The 21,878-nt window shown below is 38.2% G+C and overlaps 1 protein-coding gene and 1 pseudogene across 1 annotated transcript in view; one reads left to right on the forward strand and one right to left on the reverse strand.

Annotated features, from left to right (window-relative positions):
* Ccdc178 (coiled-coil domain containing 178) overlaps window positions 1-21,878 on the reverse strand; it is a 356,179-nt gene that overhangs the window by 242,441 nt on the left and 91,860 nt on the right. The window contains exons 11-12 of the mRNA XM_013349379.2: window positions 15,081-15,176; window positions 14,564-14,700 (exon numbers count right to left, since the gene is read on the reverse strand). Coding sequence (XP_013204833.1) covers window positions 14,564-14,700; window positions 15,081-15,176 — 233 coding nt within the window. The remainder of the gene's footprint in view (window positions 1-14,563; window positions 14,701-15,080; window positions 15,177-21,878) is intronic.
* On the forward strand, window positions 16,431-16,768 carry LOC101999523 (annotated as a pseudogene).

The following is a 21,878-nucleotide window of genomic DNA, read 5'->3' on the forward strand; positions in this document are numbered from 1 at the left end:
CCAAGGTTGTTGTCTGGCCTTCACATATATCTTTATATACATGTGCACTGGAAAATTCACAAATGATGTGGAATATCACCTTAATGATGTAATGGTGTATTTGTTAATGCAGCCTTTATTTAATTATGTAAAGATGTGTTGCTGTTTCACCTTACCTGTCTAAGGCATTTAATTGGTCAAATAAAAAGCTGATTAGTCAATAACCAGACAGTAGAGGAATAGGCAGGGCCGGCTGGTAGACAGAGAGAAAGAGTAAAAGAGAGAGAAGAGAACAAAAGAAGAGGTGAGAAGAGGGAGAAAGAGAGGGAGATGCCTGGGAACCAGCCAGGCAGACATGAAATGAGACAAATAGAATGGAAGAAAGGCAAAATTCCCTAAGACAAACTACAGATGAAAAGGAAGAGGTTAATATTAGTTATAAGAGCTAGCAAGAACCAAGTATAAGATAAGGTCAAGCATTCATAACTAATAATAAGTCTTAGTGTCATGATTTATAAGCAGTTTGAGGCCCCAAAGAAAGCCCGATACATATAAATACATATGCAAACATTCACAGAAAAATACCAAAAACGAAAAACAAGTAAGGAAAATAAGAAACATGTATTTCAAAAATATTTCTTAGCACATACTTTTAATTCTAGCTGGAGGCTGGGACGGGATTACAGGATTGTGGACAGTCTTTGACAAAGAGTGAGACTTTGTCTCAGGAATTTCAAGTATGTTCTGAACTTGGAAGAATGTGTTGAGACTGGGGACAGATGCTGACATTGACCTTGAGTACCAATTACCCTTTGAGCCTGAACTACAGAGAGCAAAGAGTTTACAGATACTGTTTCTGTACTAGAACTGAAACATGAAGCTTGTCATATCCACCATTCTCCTTTCAATATGAGTAGGCCACAGTATAAATTAAAAAGTTTTATTTCTGGGTATACCTTGCATCAGATCCACTGTGATGATGTATCAATCTGAACTTTTGGAGATGCTCTACTGTCCCATTATCTACGACCCCTCCCCACTTTGTTTTTTCCTGCAAGTCTTTCCTTGTTCTTCTGTTTTTTTTTTTTCTTTGTTACTCTGTGCTGTATTCTGGATTCTGTCTTAGGATCTGAGGCATCATGATTATTGAATCTGTTGCTTTGTAGCCGAATCCCCAGTAACTTTGAGTCCGGCTTCCTTTTCATATATTTTGGAGGATTTTACTTTATTCTGTTATTGTAACCATTTTAAATTCACTTGAGATGTATCTAAGATTCCCACTATGTAAGCTTTAAAATAATAGAATTATTGGAAAATATATTTAAATATCCGTTTAAATATAATCATTGCATTATTTCAACTTACTGTGATACACACACAGATATTAACTGTCATTCATGGTGGATATTTTCTGATGTATTTTATAATTGCATAAGCCAATTTTAAACATTTTCCTTGATAGGAATCATCTGAGGTCTCAATCAGCTTATTTCTTTAGAGAATACATACAGTCATAACTATAAAGCTATAAAGGTTCTCTTTGGAGATATATGCTACATTAAATAAAAAAAGTACCCTCTGAAGCCATTTCTCAGAAAAATCATCAAATGATAAAGTCACTGCTCTTTATATCTTAAAATTTATCTAACAGAATGTGACATATATAATATAATGAAGTTGGAATTTTTCTTCTTAGAATATTATTCAACACATACTTAATGTATGCCCATAAGCGACCAGGGTGGCACATGTCTTCAATCTCAGAACTTTGGAGTCAGTGGCGGGCAGATTGCTGTGTTCTAGGCCTGCCTGGTCTACAGAGAGAGTTCCAGGAGAGCTACTTCTACACAGACAGATCCTGTCTTGAGAAACAAACAATCAAACAAACAAAAATGGATGTTCACAATGCATCAGGCACTAAGTTGGCCACTGGGGTTCTAAGGTTGGAAGGATGTATGCTATGAATAGCTGCTAATGAGCTTCCCAAAGCAGTCACAGGAGATTGCATATGCAGCTCAGACCAAATTGTGTGTGCATTACCTTTCTCTTTTAAATTGTGCATGGGAAAAGCTCACTAAAGCTGTGTTATTTCTAAATGGAAAATATTTAAACAAGTTCAGCCTCTCTGTAGAAAGGGGGGATGATAGGAAAACATGCAAATAAATTACAAAAAAACCCTTGTGTCTGTAGGTGTGCAGGCACAGTGAAGCTAGTGAGGGGACCACACGACAGAAGGAAAAGATCTTAAGTGGGAAGGAATGGGGCGAAGAGAGCACACCAGGATATATGTGACTTGATGTAAAAGCAGAAAATGGAGGACTATATCTAGGGAGGAAGGGGACCTACTGAGAGGAGTGTGAGAGACAATAGAGGGCAGTCAGGGCAGAGTCAAATTAGAACAAATTATGCTACACATGAATAAGGATACCATCATGAACCCATTGCTTTGAATGCTAACTTAAAAATTAATTTCACAAACTCACACGGAATCATCACCACTAATGGCAAAATGAGATGCATCTTTGCAGTGGTCACCAGCAACATCCTGCATTTTTTCCTGTGGCTATTAGTCAATAAAGAGAGTACTAATTCTGGAATAATTGTTTCCTCTGTGGTTTCACAGAAGGCAGGAAGTTTCTTTGTACATGTAGCAACTCCATAAGGCTACTATTCGCATAAAATATGAATTCACACACAAAGACTGAACAAATAATTATATGCATTTTTGTTGGACAGAATTAAAAGTGATATTTAATGTTTTATTACAATAGAACCATTATAAAGGAATTCTAGCTCCCTCTTATTTCAAAGTGAACATCCAGGCACTCCTCATTCTGATAAAAACATAAATCATGGCCAGCAGAAGCTGTTGGTTGGTGGTGCTCACTTGAGTGCTGATGATTCATAAGATTTCTCCTGACTCGGCCAGGCAGAGGTGGCTCACACCTATAATCCCATCACTCTGGAGGTAGAGGCAGGTGAATCTCTGTGAGTTTGAGGACAGCCTGGTCTACAAGAGACAGCCAAAGCTACAGAGAAATCTTGTCTCAAAACAAAAACAAAACAAAACAGATATCTCCTGACTCTAGCAAGGATCATTTACAAAACATAAATCTGCCCTCACTGATTTTGATAAAAAACATGAAATAATTTCATTCTATAGTATATGTTTATGACTATACTTTGGTTTTCATAGTTTACTGTCTATCAGATTTTCTTTACCTCTTTATATTCACAGATAAAAAGGCACTACACATAACTTTCATCTTGCTATGGCTTACCCATTCATTGAGTAAATGCTCTGATTTATTTGACATTTTTCATTTTATGTTAGTTTCCTATTTAAAGAAAACACTGATAATTTAAAATAGATTTGTTTTGGTAATAATGGGTAGGGGTAAGGATTTCCTTCTTTCATTATAAAGCTTCTAGGAAGACTTCCTTTCTCTGCCACACCATAGTGCCACTTCTGTCGTGAGTCATGTGGAAGAATATGTAAGGGTCTGATGCTGAATCTACATTCTGACTGACCAACCCGACATTATCAATTATCAATAAAACTCGCCTTACAAATTAAGATTTATCATAATCATGTTTCTTCAGGTACTTTGAATTTAACGGACCCCATAGTCTCATAGGGAGCAGTACTATTAGGAGGTAGGCTTTGTTGGAGGAAGTGTGTCACTGTGGGGACAGGCTTTGAGGTCTTCTATGCTCAGGATACCACCCAGTGTTTCAGTCAACTTTCTGTTTGCCTCCGTGATATAGAAATCTCAGCTCCTGCACCGTGTCTATCTGCATCCCACCATGTTCTCTGCCATGATGACAATGGACTGAACCTCTTAACTCTAAGCCACCACATTTAAAGGAATTAAGTGTTTTCCTTTATAAGCATTTCCATGATCATGGTGTCTCTTCACAGCAATAGAAACCCTAACAAAGACAGAAGTTGGTACCAAGGACTGAAGTATTGCTGTAATAGACCTGACAATGTTTTTGTTTGGAGTTATATGAACTTTGGTACTTTGGGTTAGGAAAACAGTGGAATGCTCTAAGTACTGCTAATGGGCAATACTTGCAGGAGCATGGGAGACAGTGGTGCTGAGTGTGATTAGATGAACTGTGGGGGCTACCTCAAGAGGTTACAGAGGAGAAGATTATTAATATGTTGCCTATATATCATTCTTGCGATATTTTGGTAAAGGAAGTTGCTGCATTTTCCCCTTGTCCAAAGAGTCTGGGTGAGGCTAAAGTGAAGAGTTTTGGATTAATTCTGTTGGCAAAAACAATCTCAAGACAGCCTAGTATAATCTGTCCTTTGGTTAAAAGTGAATAGCTCTAATGAAGATTTATAATGAAGAGGAGTAAGCTGAGAAGGATAAATTGCAAGGTATAAAATTTAAAGAGAAAAAGAGCATCCAGAAAGTGGAATGGAGCTAAATACTGTGTTCAAAGAGATGAACAGATTAAGAAATGGAATAAAAGAAATGATGTCCTCAGGGTATAAAATCCCACACAGTTAACTTTTCAACTTTTGTAACAGTACTAAGAAAATTTTAGAGTTGGGTATGATGGGGAATACCTTTCATCCCCAGAAAGGAAAGAATGGTGGATCTCTGAGTTTGAGGCCAGCCTGTTCTACAGAGCAAGTTTCAGGATAGCCAAGCTTAGGCAATGAAGGACAGAAAACTGATGAAGATATTGAACAAGGGGTCATGTTCCAGTCCCAGTAAGTGGCCGAACCTGGCATCTTTGACCACATGGTTTTGTCTTTGGAGGTAAGAATTGAAAAAATAAAAAGGGTTATGGAATTAGCCTCTGCACCAAAAGAAAGCCCATGGAGACAAGACATGTGTCATGGTTTCCCTGAATGGAGGCATAATAGAAAGGTCATTGCATGAAGCTGTGAAGTAAAAGCCTGGATTGCCTTGGAGACCACAAGAAGTTGGAGATGCCAGAGTTGTGGTATACCTGCCAAGAAGAGCTGCTAACAGAGAGGAACAAATCTGAAAGAAAAAAGTGTGTTGCCATCAACAAAACTGAAAGACATGAAGACGTGGAGTTTGTAGTTTGCCCAGTTCGGTTTTGGTCTTGCTTTGGTCCACTATTTCCTCACTATGCTTCCTTCCCTATGTTTTGGAATGCGAGTGTAAATTCTGTGCCATTATGTGTTTGAGGCATGTGTTCTATTTTTTTATTACTATTTTATAGGGGATTACAGTAAAGAAATTGCGTGACTCTCAGAAGAGACTTTGGACTTTTAAACATTGTTGAGACTACTACAGACTATGGAAACTTTTAAGTAGAACAAAATGCATTTTGCATTATATTGTTATAAACTTATGGAAGCCAAAAAAGTGGAATGTGTTAGTTTTAATATGATTGGCCCCCATAATCTCATAGGGAGTGGTGCTCTTAGGAGGTGTGGTTTTGTTGGAGTAGGTGTGGCCTTCTTGGAGGAAGTGGGTCTCTGTGGGACAGATGTTGAGATTTCCTATGCTCAGGATACTTTCCAGAATCTTAGTCAAATTCCTATTGCCTGCCAGATGTAGGATTCTCAGCTCCTGCACCATGCTTGTCTACATTCCAATGTGTTCCCTGCTATAATGATAATAGACTGAACCACTGAAACTGTAAGCTGCCACCTCAAGTAGATGTTTTTTTTTTTTTTTATCAGAGTTGCTATGGTCATGATGTCTCTACCAAAACCCCAACTAAGACACTACTCTATTTTCATAATCTTGATTTTCCTTCAACTTCCTCTTAAATATTTAATTGCATTTCCATATATAATTTCTGCCATAAATTTTAACTGACCCATGGATATTTCAATTGTTGCTATTTCTAATTTTGCCAATAAACTTAAAACCAAATAGGTACACAATCATTTTGCTTTTAGATGTCACAGAGAGCTATCCACCCAATTATTTCATGATTTTTTTAGCTAATTTCATCTTATAATCACTTTGTTTTATTATAAAACAACACTACATTGGGAAATTAGTTATAACCATATTAAAAATCTGCTAGTAATTTAGTTAAGGTAGCACGAATTCAAATTGGTCTTAATAAATAAAGCCCAGAGTCACATATTGGGGTTTAAAGCTGAAGGATCAGAGAAGCAGTGCAACCAGTCACTAGAGAGACCTTTTCCCTCTACCAATGATCAGACCAAAAGGGCAACCCTGTCCTCAGACTGTCTCCTCTGACTGCATCCTCAGACTGCAACTATCTCTACCAAACCTCAGACTGCAATGAGTTCCTGTCTCCTTTTGCCTTATAATCCCCTCTCTCGCCAGCCTTATCATTCCTGCCTCTACCTCCCTAGGGCTATATATGTCCATTCAACTCTTACAGGGTCTTGGGGATAGCTATCATTTGACGATTCCTATGAGGTTACTGGATATATTAAGGTTGGTTGTTTGAAAATCTCTTATAATACAATGCTGAAATTGGTTCTCCATTAATTTCCTCTGTCTGAATTTGAATATCTCTATAATCAGTTTTATTATGTTGGCCTGTATCTTAGCATTCATACCAATCAACTTTTAAGAGATAAACCAAGGAACATCAAAATGACAATAAGGATTATAAAAATGATAATTAATAGTATGTCAATTACAGTTAAGTTGATTTTCCCCTCATGTAATTGTTCTATCTTTAAATCATGTATTACATAATCATATAAAGACCTAACTTTCTCAATCATAATTGTACTTCCCATTTTTTTTAATGTGGGAAAATCTCTGTTTTAATTAATTCTTCCTTTTATGAATTTGCAGTTTTCTCACCAAATCTGCTGCCACTGATAATGAAGATTTGAGGCTGACTGATGTTTCATAAAACACTAATAGCTAGGCAGGATTTTAAGGTAGTTACCTGATGTGGGAGTGTCATATATCAATCTGTTGATTTCATTGGTTAAGTAATAAACAAACTGCTTGGGCTCATAGCTTAGAACATAGGTGGGTGGAGTAAACAGAACAGAATGCTGGGAGGGAGAGGAAGTGAGCTCAGACTCGACAGCCTGCTCTCGGGAGCAGAGACGCCATGCTCCCATCTCCAGGGTGGACGTGAGAGCTCTGCTCTCTGAGGCACACGCAATGAAGCTCCGACCCAGGATGGATGTAGGCTAGAAGCTCCCTGGTAAGCCACCTCATGGGCTACAACAGATTATAAGAAATGGGCTAGTCCAGGTGCGAGAATTAGCCAGTAAGGGCTAGAGCTAAAGGGCCAAGCAGTGTTTAAATGAATACAATTTGTATGTTGTTATTTTGGGGCATAAGCTAGCAGGCGGCCGGGGGCGGCCGGGATGCTGGGGACACAGCCCTGCTGCCCTTATTACTACAGTTACCTAGTTTGGCAGCAGCTAGAGACGGGATTCAGAAAAAGTCGACCAGGAGAGAAAAAAGGAAAACCTAGCTGGCTGGGTGGCATCTCCAGCCACGTGGAGCTCTGGCTTATGCCAGTGGCTGCAAAGTCACAGGCAAGTGGCTTTTTCATGAATTTATACCCCAAACATCAGCACCAGATATAGTACAACTAATAAAAACCAACAGACAGATATTAGGGTTTAAGTTGAAAAATTAGAGAAGCAAAGTAGCTGGCCGCTAGACAGCTCTTGCTTATATGAAATCTTCTAACAATATTTGTCATTTCCTTTTTAGAAGCCCCAACTTCCTACTCATAGAATAACTTTGACTTGTGTTTTATATAAATTTTCTAAAGAGTAATATTTTAATCCATTATATCTTTAACATAAATATTAGAGTCATGATCAACCAAGATGTGTGCATTTAAAGGATGCTAAAAAATTCTGATTTGATGATTCTGACCTATCATATTTTGAGAAAAATTTATTTTACCTGTGATCAAAACCTTAATTTGCCCCATATCATTCCATATCCCGAAAATTAGTGTCTTAAGAGAGATTAAATCATAGATATGAAGATGCTTGTTTGAGAGTTCAAAGTACTTTGATACTTAACTGATGTGGGGTTTCCCTCTGTATGCTGTAAATATGATTTATTACCATTGGTTAACAAAGAAGCTTCTTTGATCTATGGCAGAGTTGAATATAGCAAGGTGGGAAATATAAGCAGAGACAGAGGAAGAAAGACGGTAGAGTCATGCAGATGCCATGTAACTGCCAAAGGAGAAAGATGCCAGAACCTTACAGGTAGCCCACAACCTCATGGTAATGCATGGATGAATAGAAATGAGTTAATTTAAGATGCAAGAGCTAGCTAGGAATACACCTAAGTCATTGGCCAACCAGTGTTGTAAGTAACATACTTTTTGTGTGATTATTTGGGTCTATAGGCCAGAAAACCAATATGTAGTCTCCATTTACATTCATATTCAATGATGTTGATAAACTTCTTTCTATTGTTTTAGAACATGAGTCAAAATAATTGCTAGACAGCAACCCTTGTACCTTTCCATACTTCATTCTCAAGCATATAATCACCTTCCAATCTTTCATTATTATTTTTTATTCTATACATTTAATTTCATCTGGTAGCTCTACCAAAAAGGTTTTTTTTTGTTTTTTTTTTTGTTTTGGTTTTTTGAGACAGGGTTTCTCTGTGGCTTTAGAGCCTGACCTGGAACTAGCTCTGTAGACCAGGCTGGTCTCGAACTCACAGAGATCCGCCTGCCTCTGCCTCCCAAGTGCTGGGATTAAAGGCGTGCACCACCACCGCCCAGCCCAAAAAGGTTTTTTTTTTTTGCAAAATTTAAATTGTGCAATGATCACTACTATGAAATCTTTGAATAGGGTTCTGAGAATATTCTGGTTAGGTTTCTGAGTTTGTGATTAAAGCATCAGGATCATAAACACATTTGGGAAGAACAGATTTATTTGTCTCATAATTACCTCAAAGTTCTAAAAGCTTTCTACAATACTCCTGCAAAACAAAGTAGAAATAGGCTCACATTTTTGGGCTTCCACAGACTGGAAGTCCTTGGAGGCAGGATAAAAGTAGCTGAACATGAGCAGTACCAGCCCACTTCTGGCACCAAATTCTGTCAAGTTTCCTCTATTTTAATGTGACAAACACCATGACCAGCTGTATAGGGAAGAAAGGGGTTTAGTTGGCTTATGTATCTGGCAAATCATTGATGGAAGTCATGAGAGAAATTCAAACAGAAGCAGAGGCTGGAACTATGGAGGAAAGCTGCCTCCTTCCTTGTTTCTAGGCTCATGTTCAGCTACTTTTATCCTGCCTCCAAGGACTTCCAGTCTGTGGAAGCCCAAAAATGTGAGCCTATTTCTACCTTGTGTGATGGTCAGAGAGTTTGGAAGTTGCTAAAAGTTGTTGACAACAAGCAGGGATATATATACTATTTCTTTTGGCATTAAGATGGCTCATATAGGTAGATCCACTCCATCCTGACAGATGGTCAGGATATGTAAGCGTACTTCTGTTTATTTTGTAACAGGAGGTTACCTGAAGAGTGGCTGCCTTCAGGATACTTGGTCTAATGTGGGTTCACTGCCTAAACCACAGAATGCTATTGACTTGATGTCTCAAAGTGTTGAAGCAATTAACTGTTCGAGTTGCCCTTTGTATCATGTTAAAGAAGTCTTTCATTCTCTTCTTCCCCCTTTTGTATTGGGGTATAAAGGCGTATGGAAAATAAAATGTGGAGATTTTATTATTCACCAAAACTCCCTCCTGATACTACCCAATGTTTACTGTTTTATTATTTTATGGTTGTATTTGTCCTCTTTACTATTTTTCTGATCCTCACGCCCTCTACCCTGGCAAGAGGTACTTTTGTCAAGGCTAGTTCCCAACACCAGTCCAGGGTGACACCACCTACAGTGGATGAGTCCGTGCTCCATCAATCAGCAAGTCGGAAAACTCCAAACAGACATGCCCAAATGCCCTGATCAAAGCAGTTCCTCGGTTGAGATTCCCTCTTCCTCGATAAGTCTACTTTTAGGTAAGGGCTGTAGAAACCTAACCAGTATTCAGTATTTAGTTTCCTTCATGTATTTTTATTCTCAACTGAATCAAAATATCATAAAATGACTTAATATCTATCTGTCACATTGGCTTCTAGGTTTGTAGTGCTTGCTTATCCTACTTACAACATAAAAACAGATGAAATATGCATGTATGTGTGTGTGTGCACACGGAGGCAGGAACACATGGTTCATTAGTATGCCTGCTGCCTGGGTTTTAACATTACTTTTCATATCTGAAATTGTTGCTTCTATACCAATATACTAAGTATATTTTAATGTTCACTAAATGTCAGCTAAACTGAAGCCAGATTAACTTGCAAATAATTTGATAAGTAAGAAAAAAACATGAACATGAATATATAAAATGAACTTGCTATACAGATTCCAGCTGCACAAAGCTGTGGATGTTTAGGAAAGAAACTTTGGTTTCTGGAAACTTAACTTCTTCATTTTACCCTGGGAAATATCCATAAATAATTAATAAACTGTGAATTGTAGGGAGGTTGTATAAATATCCAACCTTAGTGGTAATCAAATAAATTGAGTTTAAAACTTCATTTTTTATGATACTAGAGCAAGTACTGCTCAGTCTTTAAAATAATCAAACAATCTTCCTAGAACATAGCATTATAGAAATGTTAAGGGTTTTGAAATCTTACCACTAATACATTTTCATAAGTCAAACAATGATTCTGAAACAGATTTCCACACAAAACTATGACCCCAGTATTTGTAACAAACAGTAAAACTGAGTATATTACAGTGATATTTCATAGATCTTCTGTGTAAGAGAATCATAAGGCTATTTAAGCATATTTGAAATTTATGTAATAGTGTATTAAAATTTTATTATCTCATATGAGAGAAAAACAGTAATCACAGGTATTCATTATATATAAATATGCATTTATAATAATATCTGTATTAAAATGATTTTAAGCTTGATCATTTTAAGTTTGTTTGTACAGATTTTCTATAATATACATCCATTTTAATCAGAGTACTAGTAAATCATAGGGCACATTATTGCCATGGATTGAATGGAGATTTTGGTAAAGTGAAACTTCATTTGCCATGGTTAAGGAAATAGACAAACACAGTACAGAAAGGGAAACCCCAGGTTACAAGGTAGCATGTGGGGACTCTTCTCAGTAATGAAAGTGCATGTATGATAGTCTGATTCCATCACTGGAATTAGATTAATTTTTATTACTAATGATATTGCTATTCACAGGGGTTTTTTAGAAGAAAAGATAAAATGTACAGTAAAAAAACCCCTAAAACAACAAAAGTCCATTAACATAGACAAATGGAAAGGCCCTAAAAACATGATCTAAAAATAAGACAAAGAAGCAAAGGCAAAGAAAATCCTGCCCAGAGTGTATTTGAAGGGTGAATGCAAGCTTGAATCACCCAAGCCAAACACAGTGCAGTGGTTTTAAAGACAACACCTCTTATACATTTGAACCCTTGGTCCTTAGTGGGTGGTGCTATGTGGAAGGTTATTACAGTTTAGGAAGAAGACCCCTGCTGGAGAAAGTATGTCCTTGAGGGAGGGCTTGGAACATGTGGAGCCTACCCCTACTTTCTATTTTTTCTCTGCTTACTATGTGAGGATAAAAAGTGATTAGCCAAGCTTCCTGTTCCTGTTGCCATCCCATGATATCCCTGCCACAAAGGACTCTATCCCCATTTCTGTGGGTCAAATATTTTTTTCACTACTAGTGGCATTTGGGCATATTATTTTATCTAGGAAACATAATTGTAGTTAATTCACACTGAATTGTAAGACAACATAGAGCATCATTTAGGATAAAGGCAAATGAAGCACTCGGAAGGAATTAGTACATTCGCCTGAAGGATCAACTTGTTTTATTGTTGGAGAGAGAAAAAAGTGACTTCTCTAGGTCTTAGCTGGGAAAGCAAACCCTGAGCAGGGTGCTGTTCCCAATGCATGGTTGCCAGAGGGTCCCAACTGTCACGCTGAAACTCTTAGTGCAAATTCATTGTTCCAAATAATAAATGGGATTTACTGTGATATTTCAAACCCATAAATTGTGAATTTTAACTGGATGCTTCCCTCTTACCCTCCTCCTGCTCTTTCCCTTCTTCAAACTGCTCTCTCATTTTCTTGACATATATATTTAGTAAAACTAGAGTCTACAGACAAGGAAAGTTTATAATGTTCTTATTTCCTTTTTGTTATCTAATCTTGTTCCCCTCTGTCCACTTTCACTAAGACCCTGCTTCATCTGCAGACTCATGTACTTTCTGTAGTTTTTTTTCTCTCTTTCTCATTCTCCCAGATTCTGTTATGATAGAAAACAGGTGACATTTTGCTGAGTCTGACTTATTTCATCTATTCTATTTTCATTCAAAGAACTGTTTTCCTTTTTGACTGAATAATGGATATACCTCTCTCTCTCTCTCTCTCTCTCTCTCTCTCTCTCTCTCTCTCTCTCTCTCTCTGTCTCTCTCTGTGAGTGTGTGTGTGTATGTATGATATGTGGAGTGGGGCATATATTCCATACCACACTTGTGGAGGTCAGAGGTTAACTGGTGTAATTGGTTCTGCCTCTATCTACCTTTATGTAAGTTTCAGGAATTGAACTCATGTCAGGAGGTTTGCTCAAGCAAGCACCTTTATCCATCCACTGAACTATCTTGCAGAGATGTTGCTTGTTTTCTTGAGCACAATTATCCTGACTGAGGTGAAATAGCATCTCAGTGTAGTTTTAATATATTCCTAGTGACCGACATTTTTTCTTGTATTTATTGTATTTATTGGTGTTTTGTACTTCTTTGATTAACTGTCTGTTCATCCCATTAGCATGATATCTGACCATATGACTTGCTTCACCCAGTGAAATATGAGCAGTGATAGCCGATACATTCTTGCTGAAGCTATGAGAGCCACCAGTGGTCTTAGTAATACACTCTCCCCAGTGGTACTAGAGCAACATGTCCAGAGGTATCTGGTCATTTTGGGGGGGGGGGTTCTCAGAAGGAATAGCATGAAAACAGACACAGCAGGTACAGCTGGATGACAGCGAGAGTGGGAAGTTAACCTTTCTGCTTATATACCAGTAAGGCTGGAGGCTGCTTGTCTCTGCTGGCCACCACAGTCATGTCCTCTTGTAGGTGGCTCTCTTCTCTGACTCACTCACTTTTAAGGCATCTTTGCTTATTTTCTTTCTCTTCTTAATGTTTTTTAAAATTCTTTTACAAGCTTTATTGTAAAAATTTGCACATAAAATAAGCATCACATACCAACATTATCCAGATCTGTGATCTACACATTTCTATACAGTCATGATAGCCAATCTAAAGTTGTGGATTTTCACACTGGATGTTAGTCGTTTCCTATGAAGTCTGTTCTTACATAGTTATCCACCACCCAAACTGAAAACTCAGTTATAGAATTTGGCCTTTTGTGATACATAAATCAATTTTGCCAATGGCTCTATGCTATCATATATAATGGTAAAAACACTTACTACACATTTTCTTTTACAAACTTTCCATATCACTATCAAGTACTATGATCAGCATCCTTCCCTTTGTCCTTCCACCTTTCCTTCAGGACCTCGTCATCGATAGCACAATATATTTCAGGCATTATAGCAACCGAGGAGAGTGTGATGATCAGATACAAAATATCACGGCCAATGGATCTCCCTTGTGGATGAGGGTGGAGAGTGAAATCATCCGCTTATTTTTATAACACAGCACTGCAGGCATGATAAAAGGCACGAGGGAGAGGCACATGTGTGCCCATCCCAATACAGTAGAAGGTGGTTCGCACACATTCTTGCACTGTAATCATAAGGACAAGTAATACTTGTACAGAAAGAGCAGTTAAAAACAGTCTAAAAATACAATTCCACAGACATGTCAAGTGTTACTAGAAGGGGAATTTGAGTCATGATTTGAGCCGTATAATAAAAGTAAACCAGGTATAGCATAATACAGCAAATAGAGCGTGCTCTAGTCAAGAGGGCTTGTGGATATGTGAAGAGACTGGCCCCTTTCCTTTGCTAAAATTAATGTCAATGGACCAAATAACTGGTGATTCTTTTACTTAAAATGAGAAAGACATGTGTGTTTCTCAATAAAGATAATAGCTAGAGCAGAGACATCATGACTGTATGTTACCTACTCTCAGAAGACATTGAGCATACACATCAGAGCTGATTGTTGCTAGAACTGTGGGCAGATTTTAAAAATGTCTAGAGTGTGGAGAGTCTTTGCTGAAATACTGAATATGAGAGTTGAGATAGAAAGTGGGGTGAGGAAGCCTGGTTCCTAAGCCAAGTAAACCAGGTTAGTAATTATAGGGAAGAGTTGAGTATGGGCTGGAAGAGACGAGGGGATCACCACACATATTCTAAGTTGAATGTTATCCTTAACCTCTAGATGACATGTCTAAGGGACGTTTGCTGACAGTGTCTTGGATGATTACAGAGTAACATTTGTAGAAGATTTAAGTTAAGTTAAAGCAATATTAAACATGAATATGCTTATATCACCCCAGGGACTCATGTTGGAGGGGTTTATTACAGATCACCTATTGGAAAAGCTATATAGCAATAATAAGTTCTGAATTACCTGCTTGTGATTTGATCTGTGAGGCTGTCAATTTCAGCTTGGAGTCTTTTGTTTTCTTCTAACAATGCCAGATATTTTGTTGAAACATCAGTGTAGTCTTTTGAAATATCAGAAAGCTCAATATCCCATGCTTTTTTCTTGATAAAATAGAATACAAGATATTTATACATTTTTAGTAATTGAATGAAGGGGAAGCCCAAACAATCACCTTGTTTGTAGGGCGTGATCCCCTTAGACTAATATTTACTTATAAATATTGAGGGTGTGCTCCCCGTGCTCTCTTTGTTTTTTCTGTGCTTCATGGGAACTCTGGCTTTGTAAGTCTCCCTTTTCTTACCCTTATTAAAGCTGAATATTTTATATTAAAGCTAGCCTGGTTAATTCTAGTTGCCGGACATTTATGCCATTTCAATTGAAAGTTAAGTTTTCAATGTTAATAAATTAGTTTGAATCATTCAAGTTGCTAACTAAGTAGAGTGTGTAGTGCTCTGTGGGAATGCAGGACTAGTCTACTCACCGCAGAATAATAATTATTCAGTGACTCCATGTACTGGTGCTCAAAATTTTTCTGCTTCCAGGAATATTGGTCAAACACTCTCTTCAAATCATCTACCTAAAAATGCACAGAAGATAAGTGAACTGATGAGATTTCCTTCATTTTTACGAGTAAGAAAGAGGCTACATTTTACTTTATATAGTTTTCCTAATGAACATTGACTGACATGGTAGAAAATAATGTCACATGCTTCTCCCATCTTAAAACCTAATATAGGATTTTGATAAAGCATAGCAAATCAGATATAAATCAAGTAGAGTGTTTCTAATATTCAGATGGATAATCATGACAAATAGAATGTGTTTTAGTTACAGGAAAATTTAAATTATAATTCATTACATTGACAAGCAAAGGAGAAGAAAAGCATACACTCCCACACCTTACAAAATAACCACTTGATTAATCCACTACTTAGTTCTCTGGCTTTCACATTTTCCCTATAGGTTTTGAAACTGGAAATAAAGAACTTAAATATAATGGACAGACATTTTAACAAGATTTTATTGCCGAATCCCTAAACTTGTGTATAGTTTAAATAGCTGAAGAAATGACTTTAGCACAAAACCCAATTCCAGTTTCTAGCACCTGCAGCCAGTGGCCCACAGCCACCTATAATTCCAGCTTTGTCCTCTCTGCCCTCCTAAATGCCAATGTAAAAGCACAATCAATAATACCTGGGAGTAATGCGTCTATCCTAGAGCCCTAAAACCCTACCATAGCAGTTTTGCAATTAAGCAGAAGCACAAAACAAATAACTTTTAAGAGACTTTTTATGAATATGATAGAGCAGTGGTTCTCAACCTTTCTAATACTATGGACCCTTAATACAGTTTGCCAAGTTGGGGTGACTCCCAACCATAAAATTCTCTTTGTTGCTATTTCCTAACTATGATTTTGCCACTGTTATGAATTGTAATGCAAACATCTATGATGTCCAACGGTCTCAGGAAACATCTGTGAAAGATTTTCCACTCGGTATTTATTCAATACAGTACTTGAACTCTTAGCTAAAGTAAAGGAGATCAAGTGTATACAAATTAGAAGAAAAAAATCAAAGTATCTTTATTTACTGATGATACAATAGTATCTATAAATGAACCCAAAAATTTCACAGGAAACACCTACAGCTGATAAATACTTTCACTAAAGTAGCTGTATATAAAATTAACTCACAAAATTTTTAGCCTTAATATATACAAATGAAAAATGGACTGATAAAGAAATCAGAAAACCCACTGGGCACTCCGAAGGGTGCGGGAATGCGGGGCCGCCTGGCCAGGGGCCTCTGCCTCGGCCTCGCCACATGCCCGCAGGGATGTCGTACAAGCTGAACTTGACCGCGCACATGCCCGCCGCTGCCCTCAACGCTGGAAGCGTCTGCTCGCCTGCTACTAGTATGGCGACATCCTCGCAGTATCGCTAGCTGCTGAGTGGACTATGGGCCACCATCACTATTTCCAGGGAACTGGAAATAGCCAGGTGCCTCAGAGTAAATACGCAGAGCTGGGGCCATCATTGAAGAGTCGGGGAAAGAGATCAGACCCTTGTATGCAGGGAGCAAGAGCGCTATGGAGAGACTAAAACGAGGCATCATTCCAGCCCGAAGCCTGGTTTGGGAGTGCTTGGCCAAACGTAATGCCAGGTCCTAGCCCCTGGCCAGTCTGAAGGCCCATCTCGCTACCCCGTGGAGATGAGAGGCTTTGTTCAAAATGGCAGTGGTTTTCCTGCCATGGTCATTAAGCTCTGAACCCACATTCAGAAGACTGGGAAGACATTTTGCAGTTACTGACAGTGTGCATTCTAAGTAGATAGAAACGATCCGGCTCTTTTTTTCTTTCCAAGCATTGATTTGAAAGATGTTTGTGAAGCCACTTCACAGCAAGCTATTGCTTGCCCCTAAATACCAATGTCCCCTTTAAAATCTCCCTTTGGATACACTTGCAATTTGCCTCACCCCAGTTGACTTCCTTTCCATGAGATCACCTGCCTCTGAGGACTTGAGTGCAGAGCACAGTACATCTGCCTAGCAGCTGGCCTGCCTGTGGGCAGTGCAGACCCTGCTTCACAGAGCTGCTCTACTTAAGCCTTTGCATGACTGAGTGCTTTGAAGTTAATCTTAAACATGCACAAGTTATAAATACAGAAGAAAGAGCAATCTACCCTGGTGTGGGAGAACTGTCTGTAATCTGTCAATCATGTTATAAATAAACGCTGATTGGCCAAGCAGGAAATATAGGTGGGAAAACCAGACAGGAAGTAGAAATGATGTAATGAGAACAGGAGAATTCTGGGAAGGAGGAAATTGATTCCTCCCACTCCTGCCCAGACCACCGGAGCAGCAGGATGTGATCTGCCCCACAGAAAAAAGGTACTGAGCCACATAGCTAACATAGATAAGAAAAATGGGTTAATCAAGATGTGAGAGATAGCCAGTGAGAAGCTAGAGCTAATGGGCCAATCAGCTTTATAACTTATAGAGACGTATGTGTGATTTTTCTCTGGGACTAAACAGCTAGAGGGTACCGGGCATGACAGAAACAACAACAAACAGGACCATTCATGTTAGTTCATGTTACACTACCCAACCTGCCACGTGCCCTGCAAATGTGCATCCTGAGACTGTGGGTCTCAGTTCCGTGTTTACTGTGAGACTGTCACAACATCTGGAAGAAAACAACTGCAAGTGTTGCATCTTTGTATTTATTACTTGATGTAATAATGCTTATTTTCATCAACAAAAAAAGAAATCAGAAAATAATATTTTTCACAATAACCTCAAGTAATATAAGATATTTTGGGATAATTCTAACCAAGCAAGTGAAAGACTTACATGATAAAAAATTTAAGGCATTGAAGAAAGAAATCAAAGAAGATATCAGACGATAGGAAGATTCCTGGTGGCCATGAATTTGTAGGATAAAAGTAGTACTAATGGTCATCATAACAAAAGCAATTTACAAGTTGAATGCAATACCTATCAATATTCCAACACAGATCTTGAAACAATTTCCAGCCTTATATGAAAACATCAAAAATCCAGAATGGCTCAAATCTAAATAATACTTGCTTCACTATGTCTGTAGCAGATTTATTCACAATAGCCAGGAACTAGAAACAATCTAGTGAAGAATGGATAAGGAAAATGTGGTGAATTTACACAGTGGAGCACTACTTAGTTGCTAAAAACAATGACATCATGAATTTTGTTGGCAAATGGATAAAACTAGAAAAGATCATCATACATAAGATAACCCAGACCTTGAAAGACAAACATGGTATGCACTAATTAATAAGTGAATGTTAACTGTAAAATAAAGGATGGCCAGGCTACAATCTACAGACCCATAGAAGCTATGTAACAAGCTTAAGGAGGGATGCATAAATCTCATTGTGATTGGGAAATAGAATAGACATCACCAGTGGATAGGGTGGTCTGTAAAGGAGGTATGGAAGGGAACAGAGGGATCAGGTGGCAGGAGGATAGAGAGAGAGTGTATTAGGAGAGGCAACTGGAACTGGGGTATCTGGGAGGAGCTAGAAACCTAGTAGAATGGAAACTCTTGGGACTCTATGCTGACGCTAACTAAGACTCCTAGCAATGGGAGATATAGCGCCTGAGTCAGCCATCTCCTGTAACCAGACAAGATTTTCAGTGGAGGACTGGGACACCAGTCTGGTCACAAAACCATCAACCTACAATTTGTCCTACTACAACATGCATTGGGGGGTGAAGGTGACATAGAAATTGTGGGAGTGGACAACCAATGTCTGATCCAGCTCTAGACCCATACCATGAGAGGGAGCCCATCCCTGACACTGCCTGAAAGGCTAGGACCCAGAGGTAGGAAGGCCTAGAGGCCTAGGATAGAACCAAACATGACTGGGAAAAAAAGGAAGAAAAGGAAAAACTCAATTAAATGATTTCTAATGATAGTCTGCTGTACTCATAGATTGGTGTCTCGTCCAATGGTCATCAGAGAGGCTTTATCCAGTAAGTGATAGAAACAGATGCAGAAACCCACACCAAACATGCAGAGATCAGGGAATCCTGTAGAAGAAGGGAAGGATTGTAGAAGCCATAGATGTCAAGGCCATCACAAGAAAACCCACAAAATCAACTAACTTGGGCTTATACAGGCTCACTGAGACTGAACTGACAACCAGGGAGCCTGCATGGGACTGATCTAGGCACTCTTTATATATGTGACAGCTGTGTCACTTGGTATTTTTGTAGGATGCCTAATAATGGGAACAGGGGCTGTTTCTGACTCTGTTGACTGTTTTTGGTTCCCTACTGGGTTGCCTCATCCAGTCTTAGTAGAAGAGGAAGTGCCTAGTCTTACTACAACTTGATATACTGTAACTGCCTGATATTCATGGGAGGCCTGTCATATTTTGAAGAGAAATGGAGGAGGAGTAGATGGGGGAATGGGAGGAAGGGAGGGCTTGGAGGAGAGAAAGGAGGGGAGACTGTGGATGAGATATAAAAAGAAAACGAAAACTAAATAAATACAAAAATTAAAATATACTAGCAGTTCTATACAAGTTCTGTTAAAATACATAATATTTGACAATAAAATCAGTAAAAAACATAGAATTCATACAGACACAATCTAGTATGTATAAAGTCTGTACCAAGTTCCCCATGGGAAAAAGAATATGAATAGGAATTCTTATTATGTAGCTTTTTGTAAATTAAGATAAAAACATAGTATATAATGAAGTATTCTAATTTAATTAAGAAAAACTGAAGGGTTTTCTTTGCTTTTAAACAAATTTTTGAATTTTTTGGGAATTTTATACCATACACCCCAATCCATTCATTTTCCAGTTTTTCTGTATCTGCCCTTCAGTTTTATATAGTATCCCCCAAAGGAGCTTAAAAAGAAATAAAAATAAAATAAAAAGTAAAACATTAAATAAGAAACAAACAAAGTCCAAAACAAAAAAAGAACAAAACAAAAACAAACAAAAACTCAGTTTGTTTCTCAATCTTTCTTTTCTTTTCATCACCTCTTCATTCACCTCGGTGACACTGGGAGCTTCTGTGTGTCACAGAGTAGATCCTTTTGTTCCAACAGTTTTACTTGTAAATGTTCATTGTGTAATGAGTTGTTGGTCAGGTGTAAGGTCCACGAATACTGGATCATCTCTGAAACTCCTCTCAGACACCCTACTGTTGACCCAAGTCATGGAGATCCTGTTGCTCTACATGCTCCAGTAGGTCACAGATGGGGTAGATGTTGTTGGCATAGGCCAACTCAAAGCCCTGTTTACATGCTTGTGTGAATTGGTTAGTCCCAGCCACTGGGATCATCCCAGCCAGTTCTCCAAAGCTCACAGTAAGTCATAGGACAAGCTTTCCTAGGTGTTGTAGCCAGGTATCCTATGAGGGGTAGAGTCAGCTCTCCTGTGTCATCAGGCCAGCTCTCCCAAGGCCAGTGAGCAGCAGGACCAGTTCAGCATGATCCTTGGACTTCAACAGGAATGGTTCACATGGGTCTCTGTCAACACAGGCAATGGACATCAATACTTGGATTCATGGTGATGTCCATGCCCAAGCTGCTGCTGAGAGTAGTGCCTGGGTCCATGACCCTACTACAGCGAGGATCTGTGTTGCGGTCCATATTTCCTATTGTCATTGAAGGTTGTATGGATGCTATGTCTGGGCTGCCACCTGAGGGTAAGCTGGTGTCCAAGGGCCATGCTGCTTCTAGGGACATGTCAATCTGAAGATTGATTTTTAAGTAGTGTTTTTAATGACTCTACTTTTAAAAACTTATATGGATATGTGTATATGACTACATGTGTTTATGGGCCCCACTTGTGTGCAGGAGTCTACAGATGCCAAAACCCAAAGGGACCTGATTTCAGGTGTTGTGAGATGCACATGAGTGTTGGGAAATAACCTCAGGTCCTCGGCAGAGCAGTAAGCTCTCTTAGCTGCTGAGCCATTTCTTCCATCCCTAAATTGAAGTTTAGTGGAAGAAAAAGTAAAATGACACTAAGCATGAGTTATCTACAAATAAAATCAGTGTCAGAAACACTCTACCAGATACTGGAATATCAATAACACTGTTTCAAGGTAGGGTTTGTATTTGCATTAAATAATCATAGTATCAAAATCTAAATGCCTAATAGTACTGAAATAACATTTCAAAAAGTTGTATGAGAATTCAATGAAAATGAATTTACCGCATTAACCTATCTATATAATACATTTTATATTATAAAATTATATAATTTTATATAATAAAATGACATTTCTTTAAAAAATATGAAGTGGTTTCTCTACCTCATATCCAGCTCATAACAACTATAAATTTTAGTTGGACAAATAATACAAGCACAAAGCTGTACAAATCATTAAAGTGACTGATAATAAACTAATGGGATAGTAAAGAGATGGAGGGGAATATCACCTGGTCATGTAAAACAAAAGCTCTGTTGGTATATTTGACAAAGTAGCTTTATAGCATGTATCAAATCAGAATTGAAGGAAAATGAGACCATGAGAATAATGTAAGATTACATCAGGAGCTTTTTGTTTCTTTTTTTTTATTTCTATTTTTTCAAAATTTCTTGAAGGTCTTTTATTTGGTGCCTTTTATATTTAATCACATGAAATATAATAGTAAACTTGGCTCTAACTAGTGCACTTACAAAAAAGTCCTTGTTATGTAACATATCCTCAGTAGCTTTCAGGCATGCAGACTGGATAGGGTGGAGTTGCTCCCTCATTTTCTACAACTTTGGAGA

This window comes from Microtus ochrogaster, chromosome 18, assembly GCF_000317375.1.
Source record: "Microtus ochrogaster isolate Prairie Vole_2 chromosome 18, MicOch1.0, whole genome shotgun sequence".
Lineage (NCBI taxonomy): Eukaryota > Metazoa > Chordata > Mammalia > Rodentia > Cricetidae > Microtus > Microtus ochrogaster.